Raw genomic sequence first — 25,237 nt, 5'->3', positions numbered from 1 at the left:
GTTTTCTTATTTTGTACTCCACATGGCCACTGAGTTAGGCTTTGAACTTGTGAGAAAAGAGAAGCATTCACAACCTCAAGTAGCTAATGAAGTGGCAGTGAACCCCTGAAGGTTCAACATCTCCCTCTGCACCATGAAAATCCACTGCTCTGCAGGGAACTAGACTTGCGGATCAGAGATCCCAAGAGGACAGTCATGGTCAAGTCTTCACCATTTGTTTTTTGAGGGAAACAGCAAGGGAGGAAGCAGCATTTGCCTGTTGCCTCTGGAAATTCGGCCTATTGACCTCAACTGGGTTTTTGTTTTTCACATGGTCACACCAGAGCTGAAGTAGAAGTGAATTTCTCTTCTTTCTACTTCTCCTCGGCAAATGAGTATATCAACTCAACTTCCTTTTACTCTGTATTCTCCATCTGCCCTGTGCAACCCTCTGACCCTTAGTCCTCCTTCCCTCTTGTAGCGCCATTGCCACTGATTTTCATGGGAACATTGTCCTGATGCTCATCTTCTTAACCTTTGCATCTAAGCAAATGTTACTCATTTCTATCACGGAAGTACCACCACTCCCTTAATTCCTCATCATAGCCAACTTCAGCTTTTACCCGGTTTCCCTGCCGTAGGTTCTGTCCCACCTATATTCAATTTGTCTGTTACTCTGCCATCACATATACCGTCCTAAAAACAGAAAATTCTGACCAAGTTACTTTCCTGCTTAATGTTAGCTTGTTATTATCTAAGTGTTAAAATCCAGATTTCTTAGCTGGGAGTGAAAATGGTTTGTTACTTGGTCCCAGCACTGCCTCCTACCCCTGCCCCCCTTCACTATACATCTGCACTCTTGTCCCAGTAAATTTTTCACTGTTCCCGGAAAGGTCAGGCCCTTTTATATTGTGCTCCCATTGTAAACAACATCTTTCCTCCAACACCATCTGACAAAATTGCTGGCCATTTCAAGCTTCGCTTTAAATGCAATTTGTCTGTTCTACACATCTTTCTCCTTTGCTGATAATGAGCTCTTACTCATCGTTGATTCCAGAATCATCTACCTGTCAGAAAGTCAGATTTTCATAAATTTATAAATATTCTATGAGTAAATCCAATGATTAGCAAGATCTTGGATAGCCCTTTTTTAGATAGAACCCATTTTCCAATAAAGGCACACATAGAAACTCAATATGCAAGATACTGGAAATTAGAAATTTTGCAGCAAGCCTGAGTGTATCAAAAGCCCATGAAATAAAGGATGCGGAGGTGGCAGGGGCCCAATCTAAGGGCAATACCCCTCAGATCTTTGCTCAACCCCCTTATGTACTCAGAGAGGACTAAGAGAATCCTAGAGTTTAAAGTAAAACCACAGATTAAAACCCACTAAAGTAGATAATCCGATGGTCAATTTCTTAGTTAATGTACAAGTAGCAGAAACACAGAGACCACACCTGGGTAATATGTAATATCTATCTAGAAAGAAGTAAGCCTTCTTAAGGTATCAGTTGGTAAGAAATGTTACCTATATGATTTTGCCCATTCAAGCTTCACAATTTCGAATACAATCAAAAGGTAGTGTCCCCTAGTTAGAATATATAAAACAGTATCTAAAAAGGTTAACTCATGACTTTTATGAAGATAATAAAAAGATGAGTTGAAAATTAATAATCCCACACTATGGCATGAGAACTATAGTATATTTATTATACAATTAAGACTGAAAGTATGGAATAAACTATAAAGGATATATGCACTTGGGATGTAAACTTCCCATTCCTCTGCATTTAGGAACCAAGGAAAACAAGTAACCAATATTAACTGAAGCCTTGTTTTTTAAGGTGAAAACACATGGGGCAAAAACGTAGATTATCTAGCATACCATGAGCCACAGTAGTTGAACTGACATTTCTGTTCAACCATCACACACACCGATCATCTAAACCTGCAGAGCTTATTTAGAATACAGAGTTCTGGAGTCAACCCAGGTTTATTACATCAGAGCCTCTACATGGGAAGATCCTAAGAATATATATTTTTAATAAATGTTCCCAAGAGATTCTGATCACCAGCTGGATTTCGGAACGAATGATTCAGGCTATATTTGCATTCACCTGAGACTCCCATCTTTCTTATCTAGCACTCTTCCCACCCAAGTGGTGACTATGAGGCAATATTTAGAGCAAGAGGTCATCTTTGAAATTACTGTGACTTCATACTGTGACCACTGCCTATCTTTAAGGCTCAACTTGGATTTAGCAGCTAGAACTACTATTTCTATTCTGGTATCTGTCAGTCTCAGCTGATTCTTTAGTTGGACTTAGTTTTTCTGAGGTGTAGAAACAAATGAAAGACGCTACCTACCATTTGTACATAGAGCTGAAGCTGTGATCTGAACACCATGCATTCCCCCACTGTGCCATGTGATCTTATGCTCCCTGCTTGATGCTCCCACTGTCACTCAGCTCTGCACCAAGTCACAACGTGTTGGTGCATAATTATGCCTAAACCTAGCAAATGGAATAAGTTCTGTTTATTTTTTTTATTTTTAATTTTTTTGCAGTACGTGTGCCTCTCACTGTTGTGGCCTCTCCCATTGTGGGGCACAGGCTCCGGACACGCAGGCTCAGCGGCCATGGCTCATGGGCCCAGCCGCTCCGCGGCATGTGGGATCTTCCCGGACCGGGGCACGAACCCGTGTCCCCTGCATCGGCAGGCGGACTCTCAACCACTGCGCCACCAGGGAAGCCCAGTTCTGTTTATTTTAACATTAATTGTGTTTTTAAATAACGAAAGTAGTACATATTATGTGTAGACGTTTTGGGAAATACAGAGAAATGTAGAACAATTTATAATTTCAGCACTAAGAGGGAAGCAGCTAATATCTCAGTAGACGTTTTTCTTTTTATCCTGTGTGCATTTTAGAACTTGAATATTTCACATTGTGGCATGGAAAATTTTCCATGTTACTTAATATTCTTCTATAGTGTTATTTTCTATATGATTTTTAATGGCCCTATAATATTCCATTGTGTGCCATGTACTCTTTTTTTAAGCAAGTGTCTCTCATTAGACATTTAGATTTTTCTGACCTAGTCCTAATAAAGATAATACTGCAATTAACATCCTTATGCATAACTTTTTTGCATATATACATAATCTGTATTATGTATAATATAGGTTTTTATCTATTTCCTTCTAGAATAAATTCCTAGAAGCAGAGTTTCTAGAGGAAATAAAGGATTTTGGCATTCTAAACGTTTTTAAAATAAATATATTGTCAAATAGCTCTCTGTAAAGATTGCATTGATTTACCTGTAACACACAGAATTAGAGGTGTTTGTATTTTCATTTCTCTTCTCCTTCATGAATGCTGAAAGTTATGATTAAAATATTGACAATTGCTTTAATGTTCATATCTTTAATTACTGGTGCAACTAAGGGATTTAAAAATGTTTAATGATCATTTGTGTATCTTGTTTTGAGAGTTCCCTTTCAGGTCCTATCCCCAATTTTCTATTAGGAGAATCATCTTTTATATGAAATCTTAACCATTCTTTATGTATGTAGGATAGCAATCAGGAGCATGATATTACCCACTATTTACTCAAATATTTTGTTTCCTAGGTGATTACACTGGGAGAGTCATATGCTTATGCAAATAGTCTTAACTGATATGAATATTAACCGTTGTACCCCTTTCTCTCCTCCCAACCAAGATGTGACCAACAGGTGATATGGTTTTTGGTTTTGTCTTTTGACTGAATTATATTTATTTCCCCAAGGAATTTTTATTTGAAAAGTTTCAGTCTTACAAAGAAATTGTAAGAATAGTTTCATGAATACCTCTATGTATTTCACCTAGAGTCACCAACTGTTTGCTGTATTTGCTTTATCTCTCAAAAGGAGATACTTTTAATGCAGTTTTGCAACAGCCTATGTAGGCATATGACCCTGAGGTCATAGATCTATTGCAGATAGAGCCAAAGGTGGATTTAGCAAATATTTTCCAGAGTGCTCTGTTGCAATCAACACGTAGCCACCTTCAGCAATGAGCTGATGAAGAGGGAGACCACTGTTTAATAGCTAGGCATTTCTCAGCTCAATCCTGGCAGGTTACCTTAACTTTTCTTACCTCTGTGGTTTTGAAGTGTTGCTTTTACAAGTGGAAATGGAAGACAAAATATCTAACTCTCGTATGAGAATATGAATCTCTTCCCTGGGTGCAAATTCCTCACGATACTACTTACTCCCTTCTATGATGTTCAAGGCCCTGACACCTCCAGCCTCAATTAATTAAAGATTTTTCTTCATAAATGAGATTTATAAAGTATTTGAGAGTCAATTTAAAAGAGGATATAGGTGAATTAATAAATGCATAAATAAATAAATATGATAGCTCCAGAATGGTTTCTATGTAAATTTCATTAGCTACAAGCAATTTGCATAATCTTCACCAAAATCTAAATGTTGCTACTTCTCAAGTTGTTTCAGCAAATAGTAAATATTGTAATACTTTGTTCAAGTATAACAAATACTTAGCTTATGATTTTTGCATCCTGCATGTACTTATATTAATATGGTATCATTTTCTTTCAGGCTTTTCTAGACATGATTTGAGATAAATAATGAACTTGGATGGATGGGTCTTGCTTTGATTCACCAGCTGCACCCCTTGTGTTGGCTAACTTGGAAATGTATTTTGTTGGTTATAAGGGGAACACATGACAGAGTATAATTAGATCAGTAACACTACTGGGAAAGTAATTAAAATTAAATACTATTTGCAATATGCTCATGTTTATCTATAAACTACAGTATCATTGTCCTAGAACTTAGAATAAATTATGTGGGCAACTTAAGTGGTTAGAGCCTGTAAGAACACTGTTGTGAGCTTCATCCCCAGATGTGTTCCTTATCACATTATTTAACCTCCCTAAGCTACTATTTTCTCATCAAAAAATCAACTTATATAATGTCCTCACCTTTATTAAAGGAACTCTAGTAATTATCAATTTAAAATATTCTTATAATATTTTCTGGAAATGTAATACTTTATTCTAAAACGTTTCCAGACACTAAAAATAAATATGTAAATAGAATACATGAATCAACATGTAAATAATTTCTTTTAATAAAAATGAAATATGACATCAATAAATACAGAAGGGATTTATGCATTCAGTAGGAGCTTGAAATGGAAGACCTTTAAAGTTCCTTTTAACCCTTAAGTTTCTTAATTCACAAATATTTTATTGGGTCATAACTTTCTGCCATACCTTGAGTGAAGTAGTAGGGAAAACAATACAGTCTCTGCACTTAAGGAAAGAGGAATCAAGAGGTTTCTCATGCACCACTGCATGCTAAAGAGAGCCTCAAGGAGGCTACAGGCTAACAGATGAAGATGGATCTATCTAGGTGTAAAATTAAGATACAGCTGACTATTTTTTACATTTCTTACTCAGGAACAAAATCCTTAATTCAGCATTTTCCTCTGTAGCAGACATATTTAAAAACCATGTACTTTCCTGGCAAAACTTTCAGGTTCATATCTATTTTATTCATTTATTGATTCATTCATTCAACTAGGGGTTATTTTGAAATGGGTAATCTAAACAGAACTTGCAGATTAAGAGGGGGATTGAGTGGGGTGGGTGGTGGGAGGAGGAGTAGCACCATGAGTAAGTAGCAGAAGTAAAGGAAAGAGGAAACAAAAAAATTTAAAAAGTCAATGTAAAATAAAACTGTTTTAAAAAAATTCATCAACTGTAAGAAAATCTTCTACATTGAGTGATAAAGTTTGGAAATAAAGGAACAACATACAAAAAATTAAAGAAAGAGGAAACAATAATAAAATTAAGAAAATAAACTTAAAATTGTTTTAAAATGTATTTGTTATTTTAGGAAAGCTTTTTAAATAAAGTGATAATGTTAAAAATAAAATGGCTTGTAAAGATATCTAGGTAAATGCAATAAAAAAGAAATTGGGAGTAATGATAATATTAATATTTAACAAAGGGAAATTCAATTCTAAAAAGATGAAACAAGTAAAAGTGGCACATTATATAATGATTAAAAAATTATAATCCATGGAGAAGATATACTAGTCATAAACTTTCATGCACTAGATAATAAAAGAGCCAATCACACAAAACAAAATTTCTAGAACAGGAAAAGAAAACACACATACACAAAACACTGAGTGAGACCTTATTATATACACATGGACCACACATAAAAGCATGTATGTGGCACAGTGGTTGAGAATCTGTCTGACAGTGCAGGGGACAGGGGTTCGAAACCTGGTCTGGGAAGATCCCACATATCGCAGAGCAACTAGGCCCGTGAGCCACAACTACTGAGCCTGCGCGTCTGGAGCCTGTGCTCTGCAACAAGAGAGGCCGCAACAGTGAGAGGCCCGCACACCGTGATGAAGAGTGACCCCTGCTCGCCGCAACTAGAGAAAGCCCTCTCACAGAAACGAAGACCCAACACAGACAAAAATAAATAAATAAATAATAATTTATGTCCTGGAGAGTTTCTTAAAAGAGGCAAGGCACTCCTTTCTCTTCTGTCTCTCCTCTTCCAGATTGCCCAGGACAGAATGTTTGGGACATGATGTAAACTTGAGGATGGAAGTTATTTATTACGATGCAGGTTTCCTAAAGATCATGAGAACATATTCTTGTAGAGTTTTCCATCTTATTTAAGCCACTGTGTCAAACCTAATCCCAACTAATAAAAATGAGTACTAATGCTATTGCAGTGAGAAACTCCTACATTTAAGGAATGATCTGAGAAGGAACTGCCAGTTACAAAGACTGAGAAAGGTGAGACAGAAGGGCATGGCACACTAGAAAGCAAGAGAGAAATACAGCTTGCAGAGGTGGATGGAGACAATGACGGCAGATGTTTGAAAAAGATCAGGCAGAAGGGACTTGAACATAGGGCCTTAAATGTAGAACTCCAAAGTTCCTGTTGACTTCTAAGAGAGCAATTTCAAGAGAGTGGTAACCAAGTGAAAGCTAAGTTACAGTGGGCTTCTATGTGAATGGGAGTCAGAGAGGCTGAATTAGTATTTAATTTCAGGAATTAGGGAAATAGGGCAATAGGTTAAAGATAAGATAAAGTGGAAATAGAGATGTTTGGTGTCTTTTCTCACAACCAAACTGTATCTCCAATTATCATGATTCTGCTAATATTGGCATTGTTTATTAAATTAAGAGGTTGCTTATTATTTGCTAATAAACTCAAAGCCTTCAAAATAAATGAGAAATGAATGGCCCTTCACAATCAAAGTTGATTTCATTTTGGGACCCAATTCTGTCCCTAATAGTGTGATATTCTGGAAAATAAAATACTTCCAACTCCAATTCTGTGGAGGAGGATGTGTGGGTGTAAAGGTGGTAGGCCAAGAAATACTATGGCACTCTAATGTCTGAAATGAGTGAAAATCCTTTTAATTTTGAAGAAGCTCATATCCAGTTATACAAAGTTGTGGGGGACGTCACTTATTTGTATGAAGGGTTTTCAACAGCACGTAAGGAAACGCAAGAATATCGGGGCTTCTTATGTGACTCATTTGCAAGCTCTTTTGCTCACCTTTTTTCTGCTCCCCAGGCACTGGACAAGAGCCCTGGCATCTTTCCTTCTTCTCACCCCTCCTCCCTCCCGCCTTCTTCTTCTCCCTCTCTTCCTTCCTTCATTCCTTCCTTCCTTCCTTCCTTCCCTCCTTCCCCTTCTTTCCTTCCTAGGAGAAAGGATGTATTTACATTAGGATAGAAACTGTGCAAGTGAGGGCAATGTACTGGGATCCCAATAAGCTTGGAATATTTTAACACATTTCCAAGGGTAAGTGGCAAGTGGTTCTCACTAGAAGAAAATGTGAGTTAAAAATTGGGGCCAGGAGCCAAGTTCACCAAGATCAAACATGATCTATTTTTAGATTAAATAAAATACTGACCAATGTAAATATGTTGAATTTATGGATATGGCATAGATCATATTTAGTGAGATGGTTTCAAGCAAATGTCTTACTTTAATAACAAGTATTACATCACAGGATATTCTTTATGATTGGTGAAAAATGAAGTCAAATGAATGCTGTGGGGACTTTTTATTAATGTGTAAGTTCAGTGTTTTTGGACTACTTGTAAATATTTAAAAGATTTTAAATGCTTTTTTGTGTGTGTGTATTTTTCGAAAGGAATTGGTTAGACTCTGGGGAAAAAATTCTATGTGCATTATGGTCCTCCTTGGAAGACTTAAGAAGTAGATAGATCTCTATTTCTGTTAGGAAAGAATGCTTCTCCTGCCTTGCTGGATTTGCTTGCCAACAGAAGAGATGAATGTACTTAGTAATTTGTAAATTCCTATACAAAGGCCATCCAGTGTTCAGTTCAATGATTCGCAACTTAAGATATTGGTTTAAAACCATTCAATTAGAATGGATGAAATTACTTTTTTACTTTACAATGACCCCATGACTTTGGGTGGTGTGGGAAATAGAGACGTTCTCAGAACTCCACCCTTAAGTGTTGCAGAGAGGACCTTCCACTGAACACCCCCTTCCTGATGTACCAAATGTCCCTTGGTGAATTTTAATAAAAATTTTAAAACCCACAGAGCTATTTTAAAGCTTTAAAGTTCATATAACTTTATTTTTTAAAGCACTAGTATGTCTCAGTTACTACAGTACAAAGAATAATAAAATAGCACCCGAGAATTTTTAGTAGGCTGTAAAGAATCTCGACTCCTATCTCCTACTTATTTTTTTCTCCTCTTCACTAAACACAGAAACAGAGTGCTCTCACTGCCACTCCTTCAGCCTATTGTGTCCCGAAGGGCCGGATTTTCATGCGAACAGCCCTGAGGGAATAATCCGCACCTCTGAAGGGGACCCAGACCACTCCATTCTCAATCTCATAGGGACTGTTGTCCCTGGGGTCATAGGAGCCCCCGGGGTAGTAGATGCCATTGAGATTGGCTGCCTGGCAGTTGTTGTACCACCAGCCTCCTCCGTAGACTTCGGCACAGTTGTCTTCCCACTTGTCTGCGTCCCTGTCGAAGGTGCTGAAGCGCATGCCAGCGTGAGAAGTGTACTCGGTCCCTTCCTCTACAGAACCCTCAATCAGAGCATCACCTGCCGTGCCCTCGTAGGAGGAGACCTGCAGGGCATAGCCTTCTGCCTCAGAGCCTACCCTCCAGTGATATTCTGCATAAGCCCCTTTCCCAGCCCAGTCTTCTAATTCAACCCGAAGGACGGAGCCTCTCAGGGTTAGTAAGTGGAGGTATTCGTTGCCTAGCCAGAATTCTCCTTCTCCCTTGTCATTTAGGCTGCCGAAACCTTTCTTGTAGTCTTGCCAGGTCCGGTTAAAATTCAGTGAGCCATCCATTCTTTGCTGGATCAAAAGCCATCCTCCCAAACCGGTCTCTTGATCACAATAAACAGAAAAAATCTTACTGGATCCCGGTAGCTTGATATTGAAAATGCCACTTTGGGCACCTGAAGGATGTGTTTGGAGGGCATCATAACAGTCTAAAAAAAAAAATTAAGCTGGTTGGAAGAATTTACTCTCATTTAACTTTACAAAGTTAAATGGCCCAGATTAAATGAAGGCAAATACTGGCTTTCTTTCCCTCCCTCCCTTCCTTCCTTCCTTCCTTCCTTCCTTCCCTTTATAGAGAAAGGATGTGCTTACACTGGGATGGAACTTATGCAAGTAAGTAGCATTTATATATACACATTGTAAGGGTGATTTTTCTCAATGAATTTGGAATTTCACTTGCACATACTGATTAATGGCAAGTAACCAGCAAAGATATCTAAGCATCAGTTAATACTAATATCACTTGTTTTTAACCTGATCTCAATGTCAACTGAGACACACACTAAAAATATGATTAATCAGTTGAGTGACAATTTCCAATGGCACACATTTTGAATGGTAAAAGAACTTGATTAAACAAATTTAAAATTGAGTTCCAGAGGGATTCATTCATTCATTCATTCATTTAACATGTATTTATTGAGTGCTGACTCCACACTGCTAGGCATTTGGGAATACAGAGATGAACATGATAGACAAAGTCCCTGCCCCCATGGAACTTACAGTCTAGCACAAAAAAATAAGCAAAAACCTGTAATTTCAATAAAGCACGATAGAGGGCTAAGAAAGAAGTAAAAGGTGCTATGAGAGACACATTGTAGGAATAATGAACTTAATCTAGGGGGTCACGGAAGGCTTCCCCAAAGGAGAAGTGCGGATACCTCTGGCAGGGCGAGTTTTAGCATGGCCTCTCTTGGTGGCATGTGCTCCTTTGAAGCCAAGGTCCTCTTCACTTCCGGCCTCATCTGCCATTTTATAGCCCTTGCTTTCAAACGTGGAGCCTCCTCTGTTGATAGTCATGCTACTGCTTGCAAACTCTTTGCCATGACTTGAAGTTTTACTACTGGAAGAGACCTCAGGTATGCTGGGGAGGTGAGAGCTGATATCCCCTAAGTCTGAGCCCGTAGAATGGATCTTACTGTCAAGCTCTTTTAACGTAGGGGAGAAAAAACCATCATTGTGCCTATGAAAGAAATCATCTAGGCTACCCCTGCCAGGCAAGTGGAAGTCTAAATCTGTGTCACTACAATCAGAGCCATCTTCGGAGTTTACCACTTCTTTGGTCATTTCTGTGCGACCATCAGCATGTGTAATAGTCCTTGTGATGACTTTAGAGCATGAACGACGAGTGGTGGTTGTGTGACCAGAGGTGACCTTCTCACTACCAATCAGAAGCTCTTTATCTCCTTTAGTAGTGACCAGTTTACCTGTGTGGAGCTCTTTCTTTGTCCCTGGACTTACATTTCCTGACACCTCTTCAAATGTGCCCCAGTCTGGGTTGGAAGGCCTGATGTTCCCATGCCCTGAGCTATCTGGCCTAAAACTTGTAGACATAGAACTTCCAGAGCTCCAAGTGCCAACACCTCCGGGCTCAGGGCGTCCAGTGTTCCAAGTGCCAGCACTTCCGGGTTCAGGGCGTCCAGTGTTCCAAGTGCCAGAGCTTCCGGGATCAGGATGGCCAGTGTTCCAAGTGCCAGCACTTCCGGGTTCAGGGCGTCCAGTGTTCCAAGTGCCAGCGCTTCCGGGATCAGGATGGCCAGTGTTCCAAGTGCCAGCACTTCCGGGTTCAGGGCGTCCAGTGTTCCAAGTGCCAGCACTTCCGGGTTCAGGGCGTCCAGTGTTCCAAGTGCCAGCACTTCCGGGTTCAGGGCGTCCAGTGTTCCAAGTGCCAGCACTTCCGGGCTCAGGGTGTCCAGTGTTCCAAGTGCCAGCACTTCCGGGATCAGGATGGCCAGTGTTCCAAGTGCCAGCACCTCCAGATCCATAGATCCCAGGGTTCACATTTCCAATACTACCAGTTCCAGGCTTCCTGGGGCTTTCTGGTACTGGTCCTATTCCATGAGATGCAGGGTCTCCTCTGGCATGCCCATCTCCACCAGACCTCTCTAACTCCATTTTCATCTGCTGCATTTCCAGCACTGCCTTCCACTCTGGAGGGGCCTCCTGAAGCTGGCTCTTGAACTCTCTGGGAATCGGGCCTAGAACTGGCCTCATTTTTATCAGTGGTAAATATTGACTGTCTCTAGAGGGAAGTAAGTCTATGGCAGTAACCTGTTCAAGTTGCTTCTGATGATCTTTATAGTCCTCCAGATCTACTTTATGTTCTAAAGCCCTATTGCATGACCCTTTGCAAGATCGGATCTTAATATCAATGTCCACCTAGAGGGGGAGGGGAAGATAGAGAAAAAAGGTAGCTATAATAAACTAGGTCTATTGAGTTCTTAGTAGTTAATTTAATTTTTGGAAACTGGTTTCATTTCTTTGACTTGGAGGTCTACCAACCAATACTTCATTTATGTAGTATCCTCAGTGAAAGAGAGGTTGGGTATTCTAAGGCTGGTCAGGATAAGCGAAAGGAGCATCTGAATTTATCTTAGAATAGATCAAGAGCAAAGTGCTATTCCCTCTGAAAGGAGACACTGATGATGTGATCCTCTGTGAGACTGAGGCTGAAGACTCAGAGACACAGTGATGTCAGGGACAAGCAGGGGCTGGAATAAGATGCAAGGACTGAGTATTTGCTTTTGTAATTTACCATTTTACATGCCCTTGGAAATTTTACTTAATAGCACTGAGTTTTTTTCTTCATCTGTAGAGTGGGGGAAGTAATACTTACTTTGTAGGTAGATGGTGGCTATAACACATTGCTCTACATAGAGGAGGCATTTAATGAATGATTATTGCCTTCCTTTCCCTGCTATTCAAAAACAAAGAAATCTGGGGTCAGAGCCACATAATTACTCACCTCCAGTCGTTTCATATCTATCAGCTGATCCCTGACATTTTTCTGCAGAAGGTGGATATGCTGTACTTGTTCTATAACTTTGCGCTTCAGGATCTCAATTCTGCTTCTCAGATCTTCTGACACTTGGCTAAATGTATTTTCATTGTCTGAAATAGCAAATATGGGTACTGAAGTAACTGCTGAGTGATTTGCTTGTAATAGCCAGCAAAAGAAGGAAATTTGCTTATGGATATTCCCCATTTTACTTCTATAATAGTTTGGACATTTAATTTGGGATTTCTAAATCTATTAGACATTTCATATTTGGACAATATCCTGCAGTCATCCATGGATATCACTTAAGATACCTTATCAGTAATCCAAATAAATGCAGAAGACAAAAACTCTTTGAAATTTTAAAGGCATAATTGAGATAAAATAATCAGTTTGATCACATTCCAATTATTTCATTATATCCTTAATCAAGGGACGTGAATATATTCTTGGATTTTCTTACTGAAAAGGTTTTCTTCACAGTTATAGATTTGAAATTGTTCCTAAGCTTTTTTTTTTAGGTCAACAGGATCATGCACTTGCCAGTTGCTCTTGCACCATCAACTTTAAATTAGCCAAGTGCCTCCCAAGGATATAAAGAGTCAAGGCAAGGTTTCAGGAGCTGAGGCCTTACTAAACTCACTGCCCATGCCCAGAGTGAGTCCAGAGTTTCCTAGTCCTAATGAGACTTAGTCCTAGGCCTATGAGAAAGAGACAACATGGCTCTATATTTTAAATTAAACAAAACAAAACAAAGTAAAACACTTCATAATAAGCTAGGTGGAGTCTGTGGGTTGCACTCCCAGCCCCACCAAATGATAGCTTTACACCTTTGGCCTTTGATCAAGTCCCCTGACCTCTCACTTTCCTCCTTTGTTAGACAGAAACAGAAGTATCTACTCAAAAGTTTGGGCTCATCTTATTTTCCATGAATACTCTTAAAAAAGAACACACTTAAATTCTAGTCTTTAGTCCAAAATGCTGACTTACTTTGTGATCTTAAAGCAATTCTAAACTAACCTCCTTTACATGATAAAAATAACAAAAACAAGCCCCTTCCTTAAAATTCAGGGATATTGTAAAGGTATCTTTTTCTACATAAATTACTTTGGAATAAAATCACAGTGGTAATAAGGAGACATCATATCTACTTCTGATTTTTGTTGTTTTGGTTGTGTGCTATAAAGTCAAAGCATTAACTATAATACTTACTCTTAGAATTGGCAAAATCCCCTCTCAAAATATCTATTATGTTCCTGGTCAATGTGCTAGAGTCCTTATTGTTCTTCTGGTAATCAAATAGTGAATTTTTTAGTTTATTTATTCTGTTTGTAAAATCTTGATTGACTTCATCAATCAATCCTTTCATCCTGCAGCCAGAAGGGCATTTGTAGTTCTGGAATGAAGAGGAAAAATTACATTAAGAGTCTACCTCTTGGGAACAGACTTATGGGTGCCAAGCAGGAGGGAGGGTGGGGGGGAGGACTGGGAGTTTGAGATTAGCAGATGTAAACTAGCATATGTAGGATGGATAAACAGCAAGGTCCTACTGTAAAGCCCAGGGAGCTATATTCAATATCCTGGGATAAACCATAATGGAAAAGGATATGAAAAAGACAAATATATATATATATATATATAACTGAGTCACTTTGCTATACACTAGAAATTAACACAACATTGTAAATAATCTATACTTCAATAAAATTTTAAAAAATAAAATTAATAAGAGTCTATCTCTCTGATCCAGTATAAATTTGAAGGTTTCTATGAGCCCCCACTGCTCCCCTCCCCACTCTCTTCAGATCATCTCTTGACCTAAACGTAGTTTAAGAGGGCTAGTCAGAGATCTTAAAGAAATTCTGGAATGGGGGTCCACTTAACCATAAATTAGAACCCATGAAATCCAGAGGTCATAATACTCAGGTTCCTAGTATTTGCCTGAACGTACAACTAAAATCCAATCTGTTAATCCCAACAATGACCCAGAGTCTCAGAGGTAATTTAAACAGTGCTCTCAGGATAGGTTCCTTTCCACCTGTCTTTGCTAATTTGATATGTAAGGAGCTATTAGATTATTTCCCACTGGACAAGTTTTCTGTGACCTAAAGTGTCAGCCTGTGTGTGCTGCCAGCAGCACAGGAAAGGACTGTCCTGCTCCACTCCCTGTGCCCACGGCTCACCCATTCTTCATCAGAGCAGAAGGGCCAGTCCGACTCTTTGCAGGCAGACTGCTGTTTTTCCATAATCCTTGGGCCACGCACACCTCCTCCTTCAGTGATAAATTCACCTTCACTGGGATCTGCCGCCTTTAAGGATTCATAAACACACAAAAGAGAGGTCTTTAAGCAGATAAGGAGGAGATGCTGGCATGCCTGTAAATCCCAAGCAAGGGATCCAAGGGGCTCTGCAAGTTTCAGGTTTCTTATCTTTGAAATGAAAATCCTAATGCCTATTTCGTGGAGTTGTGAGATTAAAGGAGATGAGTGTACAAATCTCAACTGTGTTCTACACTAAGCAAGCATTTAATAAATGTTAGGAGTTTTAAAGGATCCATTATAAATGGAAAATTATTTGAATCAACAAGCTTAGTTAAAAATTACCTTTATATTTTCATTCATGTCTGGAGATAGAAAAATAATGGAAAAACTCAGAGTTCTTTCTCCTCTAACTCCTGTTTTAATAGGAAAAAGCCTACACCATCTTGGCTTCAGGTTCTGTCTCTTCTTCAAGTATCTGCCACAATGACCTTATGGGTCTATAATTTGAGCAAGTATATACAAGGACACAAATGTAGCCAATTCAGACTCAGAAATGCTTTTTGGGTCACTCACATAATAATTTCTTTTTATTTAAAATGAAAAAATGTACACTGAGAGCAAAAAAAAAAAAAAGGTCCATGACTGATACTTTTTTTGGAACACCTTATAATTAGAAATACAGATTTTTAAAAAAATTTCTGTTGTGATCAAGTGAAATGGGATATATAGATATTCTTCCAACAAGATGTTATATCCTAAGAAATCAATGTTGGTTTTAGGTTTTAGCTATTTTTATTTTGTACCACCAAGTTACAAGGATTTTTATGACTATCAATCTCAGTAGTTTATTCTTATAATTAGCTAACATTTTCTGTCTCATTCAAAAAAATACCCCAATAATAGTAATATTAACTCAAGCAATCAAGAACAACTTATTTAAATGAACAAGTACAATCTTTTCGTCTCAGAAATAAAATCATAAATTCAAACATACATTGGGAAAAAATGGCACAAAAATAAAAACAGGCAAAAATTAAATATTTATACCAATAAGGGAGAAATAAATGAAACATGAATTATGCAAAGTATAACTTTAACAAATGATGTTAGTCTTGTTTCCCATAAAAATGTTTACTTGTTATTTGTATAAGGGAGAAAATTATGTTAGAAACACTCTTTAGTTTCTTCTGCTCTGATATTAAGGTTTATGAGCAACAAAGGAAAAGAAATAAAACAGAATAATTCACAGTATGGAAGTAACTGAGATTTTGGAACATATTTACCATGTTTTTATAAGATAGAAGTTGAAAAATCTTGTTGAATGAAGTTTCTCTTCTTTTGCATAGGTCTTTGGAGTCAAACTTTAGGAATTATTGCAATATTTGTAATTATCTTAAAAGAATACAATTGCTTCCAAAAAATGTATTGCCTATCAATTAATCTCTTCCAATTTTGCTATGTAATATGTTTTCAAAGATAGCTAATTTCCTTTTTATTTGTCTTAAAGAAACACAAAAACAACCTTTCAGAAAAGCTACATTAAACCACTGTTCTGCTTATTATGGACAAATAGCAATAAAATAATAACTAGGTTAAAAATTCTTATCATTAGAATGTTCTGTTCTGTTAACTAGCAATCCCAAGGCTTTACAGCAACAAAGATGGTAAAAATTTCTTCTCTTTGAAAAAATCCAATGTAAGACCAAGCTATAGGTGTCGAAGATTCCCCTGTGTATTTATACGCTTTGGTCCCGCTAAGCCTCCCTCTGAGGGTGATATTACCCTGTATTCTTGAGGTGTCAAGCCCATCTAGGGACTTACCTCCACTGACTACAGCTTATAAAGCTAACAGTGTGTGAGGATGTACACATGGGTGACTCAGACCTGCAAGCTCTTTGTGGAATAAACACCAGAGAGAAAGAGGAGAGGAAATAAAGAAGACCATACCTGAACTGCGCCCATCACACTCAGGACCAGGAAGAAGACCCTCACAGAAACCATCTCTGCCGTGGGTGGGGATGGCTCAAGAGGAGCACTCCAGCTGAAAGAAAGGAGGACTGCCTCCACGCCGAGTTCCCCTCCCATTTAAGTCTGCAGGAGGTCTGATTAATCATTATCTTTGTCCCGTTGAGACAGTCAACATGCACCCTGCATCCCTTGCTCCTTCTGTAAAGTTGGTGTCCCAGAAGTTCTTGCTCAATTCTCTAAGCTTGTTTGCTTCAGATAAGCTGTTGCAAAGGTAGCCCAGTTCGTGGAAGATTCCACATTCCAGGAACAGGGTGACTTTGGGAATGCAAAGGGGAACATGGGAGGACCTATCTCTACTCGAGTACTTGAAAGAATATAGAGGGTGGTGGAGGCAGGCTATCTGTAGCCCACCGGCAGAGATCTGACTACTGAGATTTCACTTTTTGCAGGAATTATGGTTGGTTGATCTGACTTTTGACTGACTGTGGTGATGAGCTGATCCTGAAGGCCTTCGATAAGCTTCCTCTATCCAGAATGGTTAAAACAAGCTGCCTCTGGAGCCAAACATCCTAGGTTCATACTTCCAGATACACCATTTCCCAGCTCTGCTTTTGGACAAATTACTTTACCTCTTTATACCCCAGATTCCTCATTTTTAAAATGGGGATAGTAATAACCTATCACACATGTTTTTATGAAGAATAAATGAGTTAATCCTTGTAAAGCCCTCAGATTGCCACATATCCAAAGGTACAGAAACTGGAAAGAAATAGTATTTTCATGGCACTTTATGTTCTCCAATAACAATTATTATTTCTTTCCAGTTTCTGTGCCTTTGGACATGCTAATTTATTTTCCCTGATCTTCATCTCCATATCAAATTTTCTTGTCTAAGAGTTGCCAGATTTAGCAAATAAAAAACCAGGATGCCTAGTTAAATTTGAATGTCAGATAAACAGCAAATATATTTTAGTGTAAGTTTGTCCCATGCAATATTCAGATGTAGTCATACTAAAAATGTGTTTCTGTTGTTTATCTGAAATGCATATTTAACTGGGCATCCTGTAATATGTCTGCCAATCCTACCTTGTCTCAAATGCTGCCTCCTATGTGAAGCCAATCCTGATCATAGTATAACAGCCAAAATTTACTGAGTGTTTACTAAGTGCTGGGGACTTTGTTGGACACTTTACACAGTACCTGATTTCATGTCTCCAATTGAAAGCAATCTCTTGTTCTTTCATACTTCCTTAGACCATGTACCACTCATGACATTTATTACTACAGGAACATTGTCCATCTCTTCCACTAGATCATAAACTTATTTGGTGACATATTTTAATGGTCTTTATATTCTCCCCAAAAGGTGTGGGACTTCATTGAGCAAGAAAGCATGAGTGGGTTCCACTGTTGTGAAATTGAGCCCTGTCTCAGGCTCTGGGGGCATGTGAAGCTTGCTGTAAATGGGTGAGAGCCCTGGTACAAGGCAGCACCCTCCTACACTGCTTGCTCCATGGAAGGTTCTTTGTCTGATCGAGCTCACCTCTGATGTGGCTTTTCTGAAGAAGCTTCAGAGCTCAGAGAGAAACCTAGAGTCTTACCCAGGTTATGAAGGGCAATGACACCATGGAAATCTGGGTTAACACTTGTCCACAGTGGTTGAACTAGCAAAATGCCAGGAATGTATAGGATCCGAGACTGACTTCCCCAGATGTTTTCCTCTGCCCACAAGAAGTGCCTTTTTTAGGGGTAAACATGGTATATGGAAGAAGTTCCCAGACAGTAATCTGGTGAGCTTCAGGTGACTTGGCTGGACATAATCTGATCGAAAGTAAGTTAACTGAAACTAGTGTGACTGAATGCCAGCACTCTGGTGCCATGTCTGGGCTTTTCCAAGGTACCACCTGTGGCACCATCCTTGCTGTTCCATGGCTCCTTCAAGTATCTGCATGTCTCACTCCCTTACTTCATCCAGGGCTCTGCTCAGATAGCACCTCTTCAGAAATGTCTCCTTTGACCACACTACCTGAAGGACAGCCACCCTCACATGCTATTCTTTTAACCTGAGTTGGTTTTCACTCATTTTACTTTATCACTACTGGACAGTATATATGGGAAAGTTATTTGTTTATTTTTTGTCTCTTCCACACTAAGTTTCCTGAAGCCAAGGCACACTGTCTAGTACAATGCCAGGCATAGAGTAAGTACCAGTAAGTATTTGTTGGAGCGATGGAAGGCTGTCACAGTGGCAGTACAGTGTGGTGGAAAGACAGTGGGCTTTGTAGAGAGTGAGATCTGCATACTAGCTGAGTGACATGGACAAACAAAATTCTCCGAACCAGCTTGCTTATCTGTAAGATAGAGATGACAATAATTATCTTGCAGTGTAGAGATGACAGTATTTATCTTGCAGTGTTGTTGTGAGGATTACATAAAATGTAACGCTATGTAACATGTTCGATATACACATTACAAGCTCCAGAAATGGTTCCTAGAATATTCCAATGCCCCTAAATAGAAAGTTCCTATGTTATCTCTCCAGTCCCACAATTCCCTAACCAGGCACCTTTGGGGCTCTCTTTGGGCCTAGAACTGCAGGGATGAGCACCAGGCTGGGCACTTTACCTCACAAGCAAGCTTTATTATCAGCTATGGAGAAGTAGGTTTTGTTTAGACAGAAAGCCATGCAGGTGAATAGGCAACAAATAATGCAAGGAATATCATTTTTTATTGAGGTATAGTTGATGAACAATATTATATAAGTTTCAGGTATACAACATAGTGATTCACAATTTTTAAAGATTATAGTTCATTTACACTTATTATAAAATATTGGCTATATTCCTACGTTGTACAATATATAGGAGTATCATTGTTTAAAAGCATGTGACAATAAGGATAACTTTACAAGTGTAAAAGTGGGAAAAAATTAAGAAATTTCCAGTTTCTTAGACCAAAACCACTGTGTATTGCATTTATCCCACAGATGACTATATCTTATTTTCCCTAGCTCTAATGAGAGGAATGTTTCATTCATTTATCCTTTGAAATTAATATAATTTCTCACAAATTATAAGTATTTAAACTCAGGGATTCACATATTTGTTATGCCATCACATCGGGCAGCACTGGAATAGATTTTATTTATATGATGTATAATGTATGTAAAAAGAATAGAAATTCTATAGCTGTAATTATGTTTCACTTTTAAAATGTATCTACACACCAAAAGTTATACATGAGAGTAAAATACATAGCCAGTCATTTAAATATTTGCCACTGTGTAAACATAAACTTAAAATAGAAGCAAAACAAAATAAAATAAAACAATCTCCAGCTTTCTTTTGAATGGGGTGTTTGTCCTTCTGGGAGCTACATTCCAGGAAAGTAAAAGAACATCCTTTTCTTTACCAATTTATTTTAAATGTATTGAATTCTGAGGACAGTTCACTTACTTATTCATTCATTTGACTATAACAACATTTATTGTATGTCTACTATTTGTCAGTCCTGCATGCCGTGTTCTTGAGATAGAAAGACAAATAATGTATAGCCTTGTACGTTCAAGTTGCTTACAGTTGGGGAGCAAATAAATACATGTGCAGCTGAGAAGTTAAACCATTTTGATTCATCATCAAAATGATGAATGTCTGCAATTTCATATGGTTTAATCTGATATAAAACAACGAAAAAAATCCCATGAGGTAAGTTCAAAGTACTTTTAGAGCACAGAGTAGAGGCTGAAATATCGTTTCTGCATTGTTTTCTGTCACATTTTGTGTAAAATGTTCCTTAAAATATCAGATTTAATTCAAGCCTAAAAATGAAAGATGCTTTTGAAAAAATACTAATTGTAAGTCTTTTAGCATAAAAATCTGTATGAATCTATAAATTTATTATTCTCCTAATAACAAGAAGATAATGGTACCTTGACAGGAAATATTTTGTTAAAATAATATTAAGTGTACAACTGGAAAGTACCAGAATTAATTTCTAAATTTTGAAATGCTTGAATTATAAAAATATAGGAGGTTCTGGCACTTATACTACTCTTTCAGGGCCTCTGCCTCAGGTTTGGACAGCAGTGACGGATCTATAAAGGATTTACTGGAAAACACTGGAAAGGCTCCTTAGCTTTGTGTATATTATTTTCTCTCCTTGTCTCCTGCATTTCAAGAGTATTGCAGAAATTTGTTTTTAACCAATCTGCTTACAGTAAAAGGTGAATGGGATAGTATGATGATTGATCTGAGAGGAACTAATGGGACTTTTACTTTCAGAACTTATCAGTACTCTGACTGCAGATGGTTTTCCTGGAAGTTATGGCTGTAGAAAGAAGTTGGAAATTTCCTTAAATACACAGAAATAATTCTGAACTACACTTATGAAAGTGAGAAGGGAACAAAAGAGTTTTTCTTGATGGTTCCTGATTCTATCACACTGTATTTCTCTTTAATCTCTTTATTCAGGAAATAAATCTACTTTATTTCTTGTAATTAAACTGTTCCCAGGTGAGTAGCCATCTAATTGAATAATTTTTTTAACATTTTTGGAATTAAATTCTGTAATGTTCCAACAATAGAATGATCATCCTCTTTTTTGTTTTTATGCATGATTTTCATGGTCTTTTACTTAAGCACTTTTAATCAAGTTTCTGCTAAGTCATTATGTGTGTGTGTGATATATGTATGTATGTGTGATGAGTGTGTATGAGAGAAAGAGAGGCGAAGGTGAGGTCCCTGAGTTTTTGTCACTGCTTTACTTCCTTTGGTTTTTAACTGCATTATCAATTAAATAATTAATTTTTCAAGATAAATTAATTTTACTTATAATGTGCTTTGCTAAATTTTACTGGAATTATCAAATTCTTTGTTGAATGTGTATTAAGGTATAAATCCTTTTTTGAAAAGTAAAACCGTTATGCAGATGAATAATCAAGTGATGTATTAATATCAACAACATGAATTCATTCCACCATCATACAGCTTAAATCCATTTAATTTGGCACACTGCCAATTTCATTGTGGTTCTTCTATTAAAGATGAGCAAACATGATCCATCAGTTAGTATTTATTTAATAGGGATGCATTGAGATCTGGGGAAACAGTATCTGTGAGGTATTTAGACTTTCCACAACAAGGAATTATATGAAAATTATGGGGTAATTTAATTATCAATATCCATTTAATTCTCTGTGATTCTCCTTGAAACCTATTTTTAACAGACCATTCTATAGTAAAACCAAGGCAATTTAAAGAAGGCATTTTGGTAAAATTTTGCTTAGATAAAATTCAACAAAAAATTATTGAGCATAACAGAACAGAAACCCAAATTGAGGGACATTTTACACATACTTGACCAGTCCACCAGAATATACTCTAAACAGTCAAGTTCATGAGCAACAGGAAAAGACTAAGAAATTGTTACCAAAACTGACTAAGGAGGTATGACAACTAAATGTAACGTATCCTGGATGGGACCCTGGAACAGAAAAAGGACATTAGTGTAAAAACTGATGAAATTTGAATAAAGCATGGAAGTTAGAAAAGAGTGACTACTAGGGTTGGTCTCTTAAGTTTTGACAAATGAGCCATGGTAATGTCAGATGTTAACATTAGAGAAACTGGGTGACAGGGGTAGGGAACTCTCTGTATCTTCTTTTCTGCAAATTAGAAAGTATTCTGAAATTTAAAATTTATTAAAATATAAAAGCAAAAAAAATAAAGTTTTAAAATTAAGTTTCCAAACTTAACTGACATTAGATTCAAATCTCATGCAGCAATACCAATCTTAACAGCAAAAAACAATTCAGTTTTGTTTTTGCCTCTGGAGCAATTTCATATGTGATCTCATTTGACCCTTCCCATAGCTTTGTGATATAAAAAGAGCGATTTAGGAAGGAAAACATTTCCAGTCCAAGGTCTCTTAAATGTTAGATGATTTTTTTTCTAAAAGTCACACTTTACCTATTTGTCCCTGAGGGTTTGAAAGAGGCAACTTTCATCACAGAATGGAATCTGCCCTACTCTGTTTATTTAGGGAGAGTCAACATTCAGATTTATTTAGGAAGGATTCCCATCTACCTCAGGTTACTTCATACTTTTAAGTTACCAGCAGAAGCAAACCTGGGTGAAGATCTGGGAAATGGGAGAGAGGGTCAAGAATACTGGATTTGGGATTTGGAAAAGACGGTTTTGAGCCAGTTGAAGACCTGATTAAATGCTATGATCTGAATTTATCCATTTGGACTTTCAAATATTTCCCAATGAAACTGAGATGAACAAGAGCTTAAAATTTCACCAGCCAGCCTTCCCATAAGGCTTTAAAACGTGTTACAAAGGTGTGTTCTACAAGTCAGTGGTCAAACCTATTATCGATTCTCATAACGGGCCAGGGCTACAAGGCCATTTGGGCCAAAGCTCATGTTTACAAGGCCAATCACTATCTATCTTTAGTTCATTTTCCTTCTTAACGGAAAAAAAGTATTAATAATCTTATTGGATGCAGATCATTATTGGAGAGTGGTTATGATTTATGTACACTTTTATGGGACCCATTAATTCTCTGGTAATTCCTATGTCCCAAAGTAATTTTTGAACTGTCTCTCAAGAATCAGTATCATCAAAATTATGTTCTTTGACCATAATGAAATGAACTTAGATGTTAATTAAAAATACAGTTTTAAAAAGCACAAGCTTTGGAACCAAATAATATTCACTTTTTAAGTCTTCAGTTCAAAAGGAGATCACAGGGAGTTACAAAATACTCAGATTGTGGGTAGACCTTAACGGTGCTGAATGGAAAAAGTAATAAATATGATGAAGACCTTAGTAGTGTTTCTCAATGTGTTTGTTCTAAACGACCAGTTTTATTAAATTTCTAGTCAGTCACAGACCTATTAGTTTATAAAATGCAATAAAAATAATTTCTAGTAAAATAAGATGTAAAAAAGCAAAAAAATACAAAATATAGGCCAATTTTTTAATTATTAGATTCCAAAGACATATAATTACATTTGAATAAATACAATCATCACATACATAATATAGGAAAAATGTTTCTACATGCTAATTCTCAATTTTTTTACTTATAATGCTGACTAACAAAAAAATTTGTGGATCAGCATTCTGAGATATACTGATGTATAGCACAATGCCATTTATATAATTTAAAAATACATAGCACAAACAACCCATGATTTATAAGAATATGTACAAATAAACATGCATCAAATCTATTACAATGGTTGATTATTAAGGGATTAAAGGGAAGAATCAGAGTGACCCAGCACATATGAATGTGAATGGTGTGCCAGAAGTATGACTAATTTAACTTCTGTCTCTGGGACACACACACACACACACACACACACACACGGGAAAGGTGTATGAAACAGTCTTTCCCACACTCGTGGTCTCTTTATCATCAACTTAGTATTTTCCATCTACTTTAACTCATCTTACTATCTTTAACTCTTTTTTTCCCCATTCTTTTGAGCTACATCAAACTGATAAGAAATCATCAGTAGATTAATTTTCCCCAGGGTTAAATGTGTATTTTGTTTTTCACTCCGATCACCTGAATTTATATCTACAAAGATACCTACTATGTATAACTTGGCTTAGTTTATACTGTTCAGAGTTGAGAATTTTAGACCTTGTAAGCTCTCAAATATGTTGTCTATACTTACACGTTTTCACTTCCCACTCACTTTCAGCCTACCCACAAATCTGAAACATGATCTTTAAAGCCAAACTACTAAACATAACAAAGAATTGAAAAAAAGCTATAGCACTTCAGAGGTATATTTAAAAACCTTGATATCGTCCAATAAATGACTGTTCCTGTCTGCTGATTAAAGAACTCTGCCCTGTAGTTCATGACCTGAAGTCATAGTATTGGTGCATCTGTACCAGTGCCCTCCTTTTTGGAAACTTCCCTCTGTGGGTTCTTCAAAGTGTGTGACCCTGCACATCTGTTTTGTACTTAGCCGCCCTATTTTGCAATGACCTGAGTTTTGTGTGCCTGGAAAGTGAAGGGAAGTGTTGGGTAATAGTTATCTGTGATTTGAGCTGTGCAGAAAAGTAACCTGTCGCTAGGAGGCTCCAAACTATTTGTTTCACTTAAAAGTAAATTTTTAAATTTGATTTGTCAAGATAATCCTTTCATTTCTATTTTATTTGTGGAGACACGATCCAATTGAGTGTGGAAGTACATATCTTGCTTCATTTCTTAAGCTATAACCCTTCAATGTTCACAACTGAATATTAATAACTAAACAAGTAAAAATTTGAAATTCATCTTTTTATCTCTACCTAATTGGGTTTTAAGTTAACTACAAAACTAACAACGTCTCATTATAACAAATCAAACAATGCAGAGGTATAGGAGAACGTTAGAAGCCCCTTCCCACTAATCGATCCTGAATTACCCAACATGCAGACCATATATGTACTCTGGACACTCACAAAAACAGGGACCTCCAAAATGTTTATGAAAGAATGTTATAATTGATATTTTAGAAGAAGCATTGGAAAAGTGATCATGGGAAAAATCAGAAACCTTTGGACATGTTTACATTTATTTTGTTTAGTATTTTTATTAAATTTTATAAATCAATTGGGGAGAACAAATATATA

The 25,237-nt window shown here is 37.3% G+C and overlaps 1 protein-coding gene across 1 annotated transcript; it reads right to left on the bottom strand.

The window, feature by feature from the left end:
• Window positions 1-8,610: 8,610 nt before the first annotated feature.
• On the bottom strand, window positions 8,611-16,731 carry FGA (fibrinogen alpha chain). The gene is made up of 6 exons (XM_082608680.1): window positions 16,578-16,731; window positions 14,553-14,678; window positions 13,582-13,765; window positions 12,337-12,482; window positions 10,253-11,750; window positions 8,611-9,520 (listed from the first exon to the last, which is right to left on the bottom strand). Exons 1-6 carry the CDS (start codon window positions 16,713-16,715, stop codon window positions 8,811-8,813), a joined length of 2,802 nt encoding a protein of 933 aa, XP_082464806.1. The 5' UTR covers window positions 16,716-16,731; the 3' UTR covers window positions 8,611-8,810.
• Between the last annotated feature and the right edge of the window lie 8,506 nt (window positions 16,732-25,237).

This window comes from Mesoplodon mirus, assembly GCF_964341445.2.
Source record: "Mesoplodon mirus genome assembly, chromosome: 2".
Taxonomy (NCBI): domain Eukaryota; kingdom Metazoa; phylum Chordata; class Mammalia; order Artiodactyla; family Ziphiidae; genus Mesoplodon; species Mesoplodon mirus.
The sequence above is the reverse complement of the archived record's forward strand: the minus strand, read 5'-3'. Positions and strand labels throughout refer to the sequence as shown.

Bases quoted from the DNA above. Each gene is read 5' to 3' on its own strand.
- FGA (XM_082608680.1), bottom strand. From the start codon at position 16,715: ATGGGAGGGGAACTCGGCGTGGAGGCAGTCCTCCTTTCTTTCAGCTGG. The intron at 13,766-14,552 runs GTGAGCCGTGGG...TCTTCATTCCAG, and splicing joins TCTGCTCTGATGAAGAATGG to AACTACAAATGCCCTTCTGG. The intron at 12,483-13,581 runs GTAAGTATTATA...TTGCTATTTCAG, and splicing joins GGATTTTGCCAATTCTAAGA to ACAATGAAAATACATTTAGC.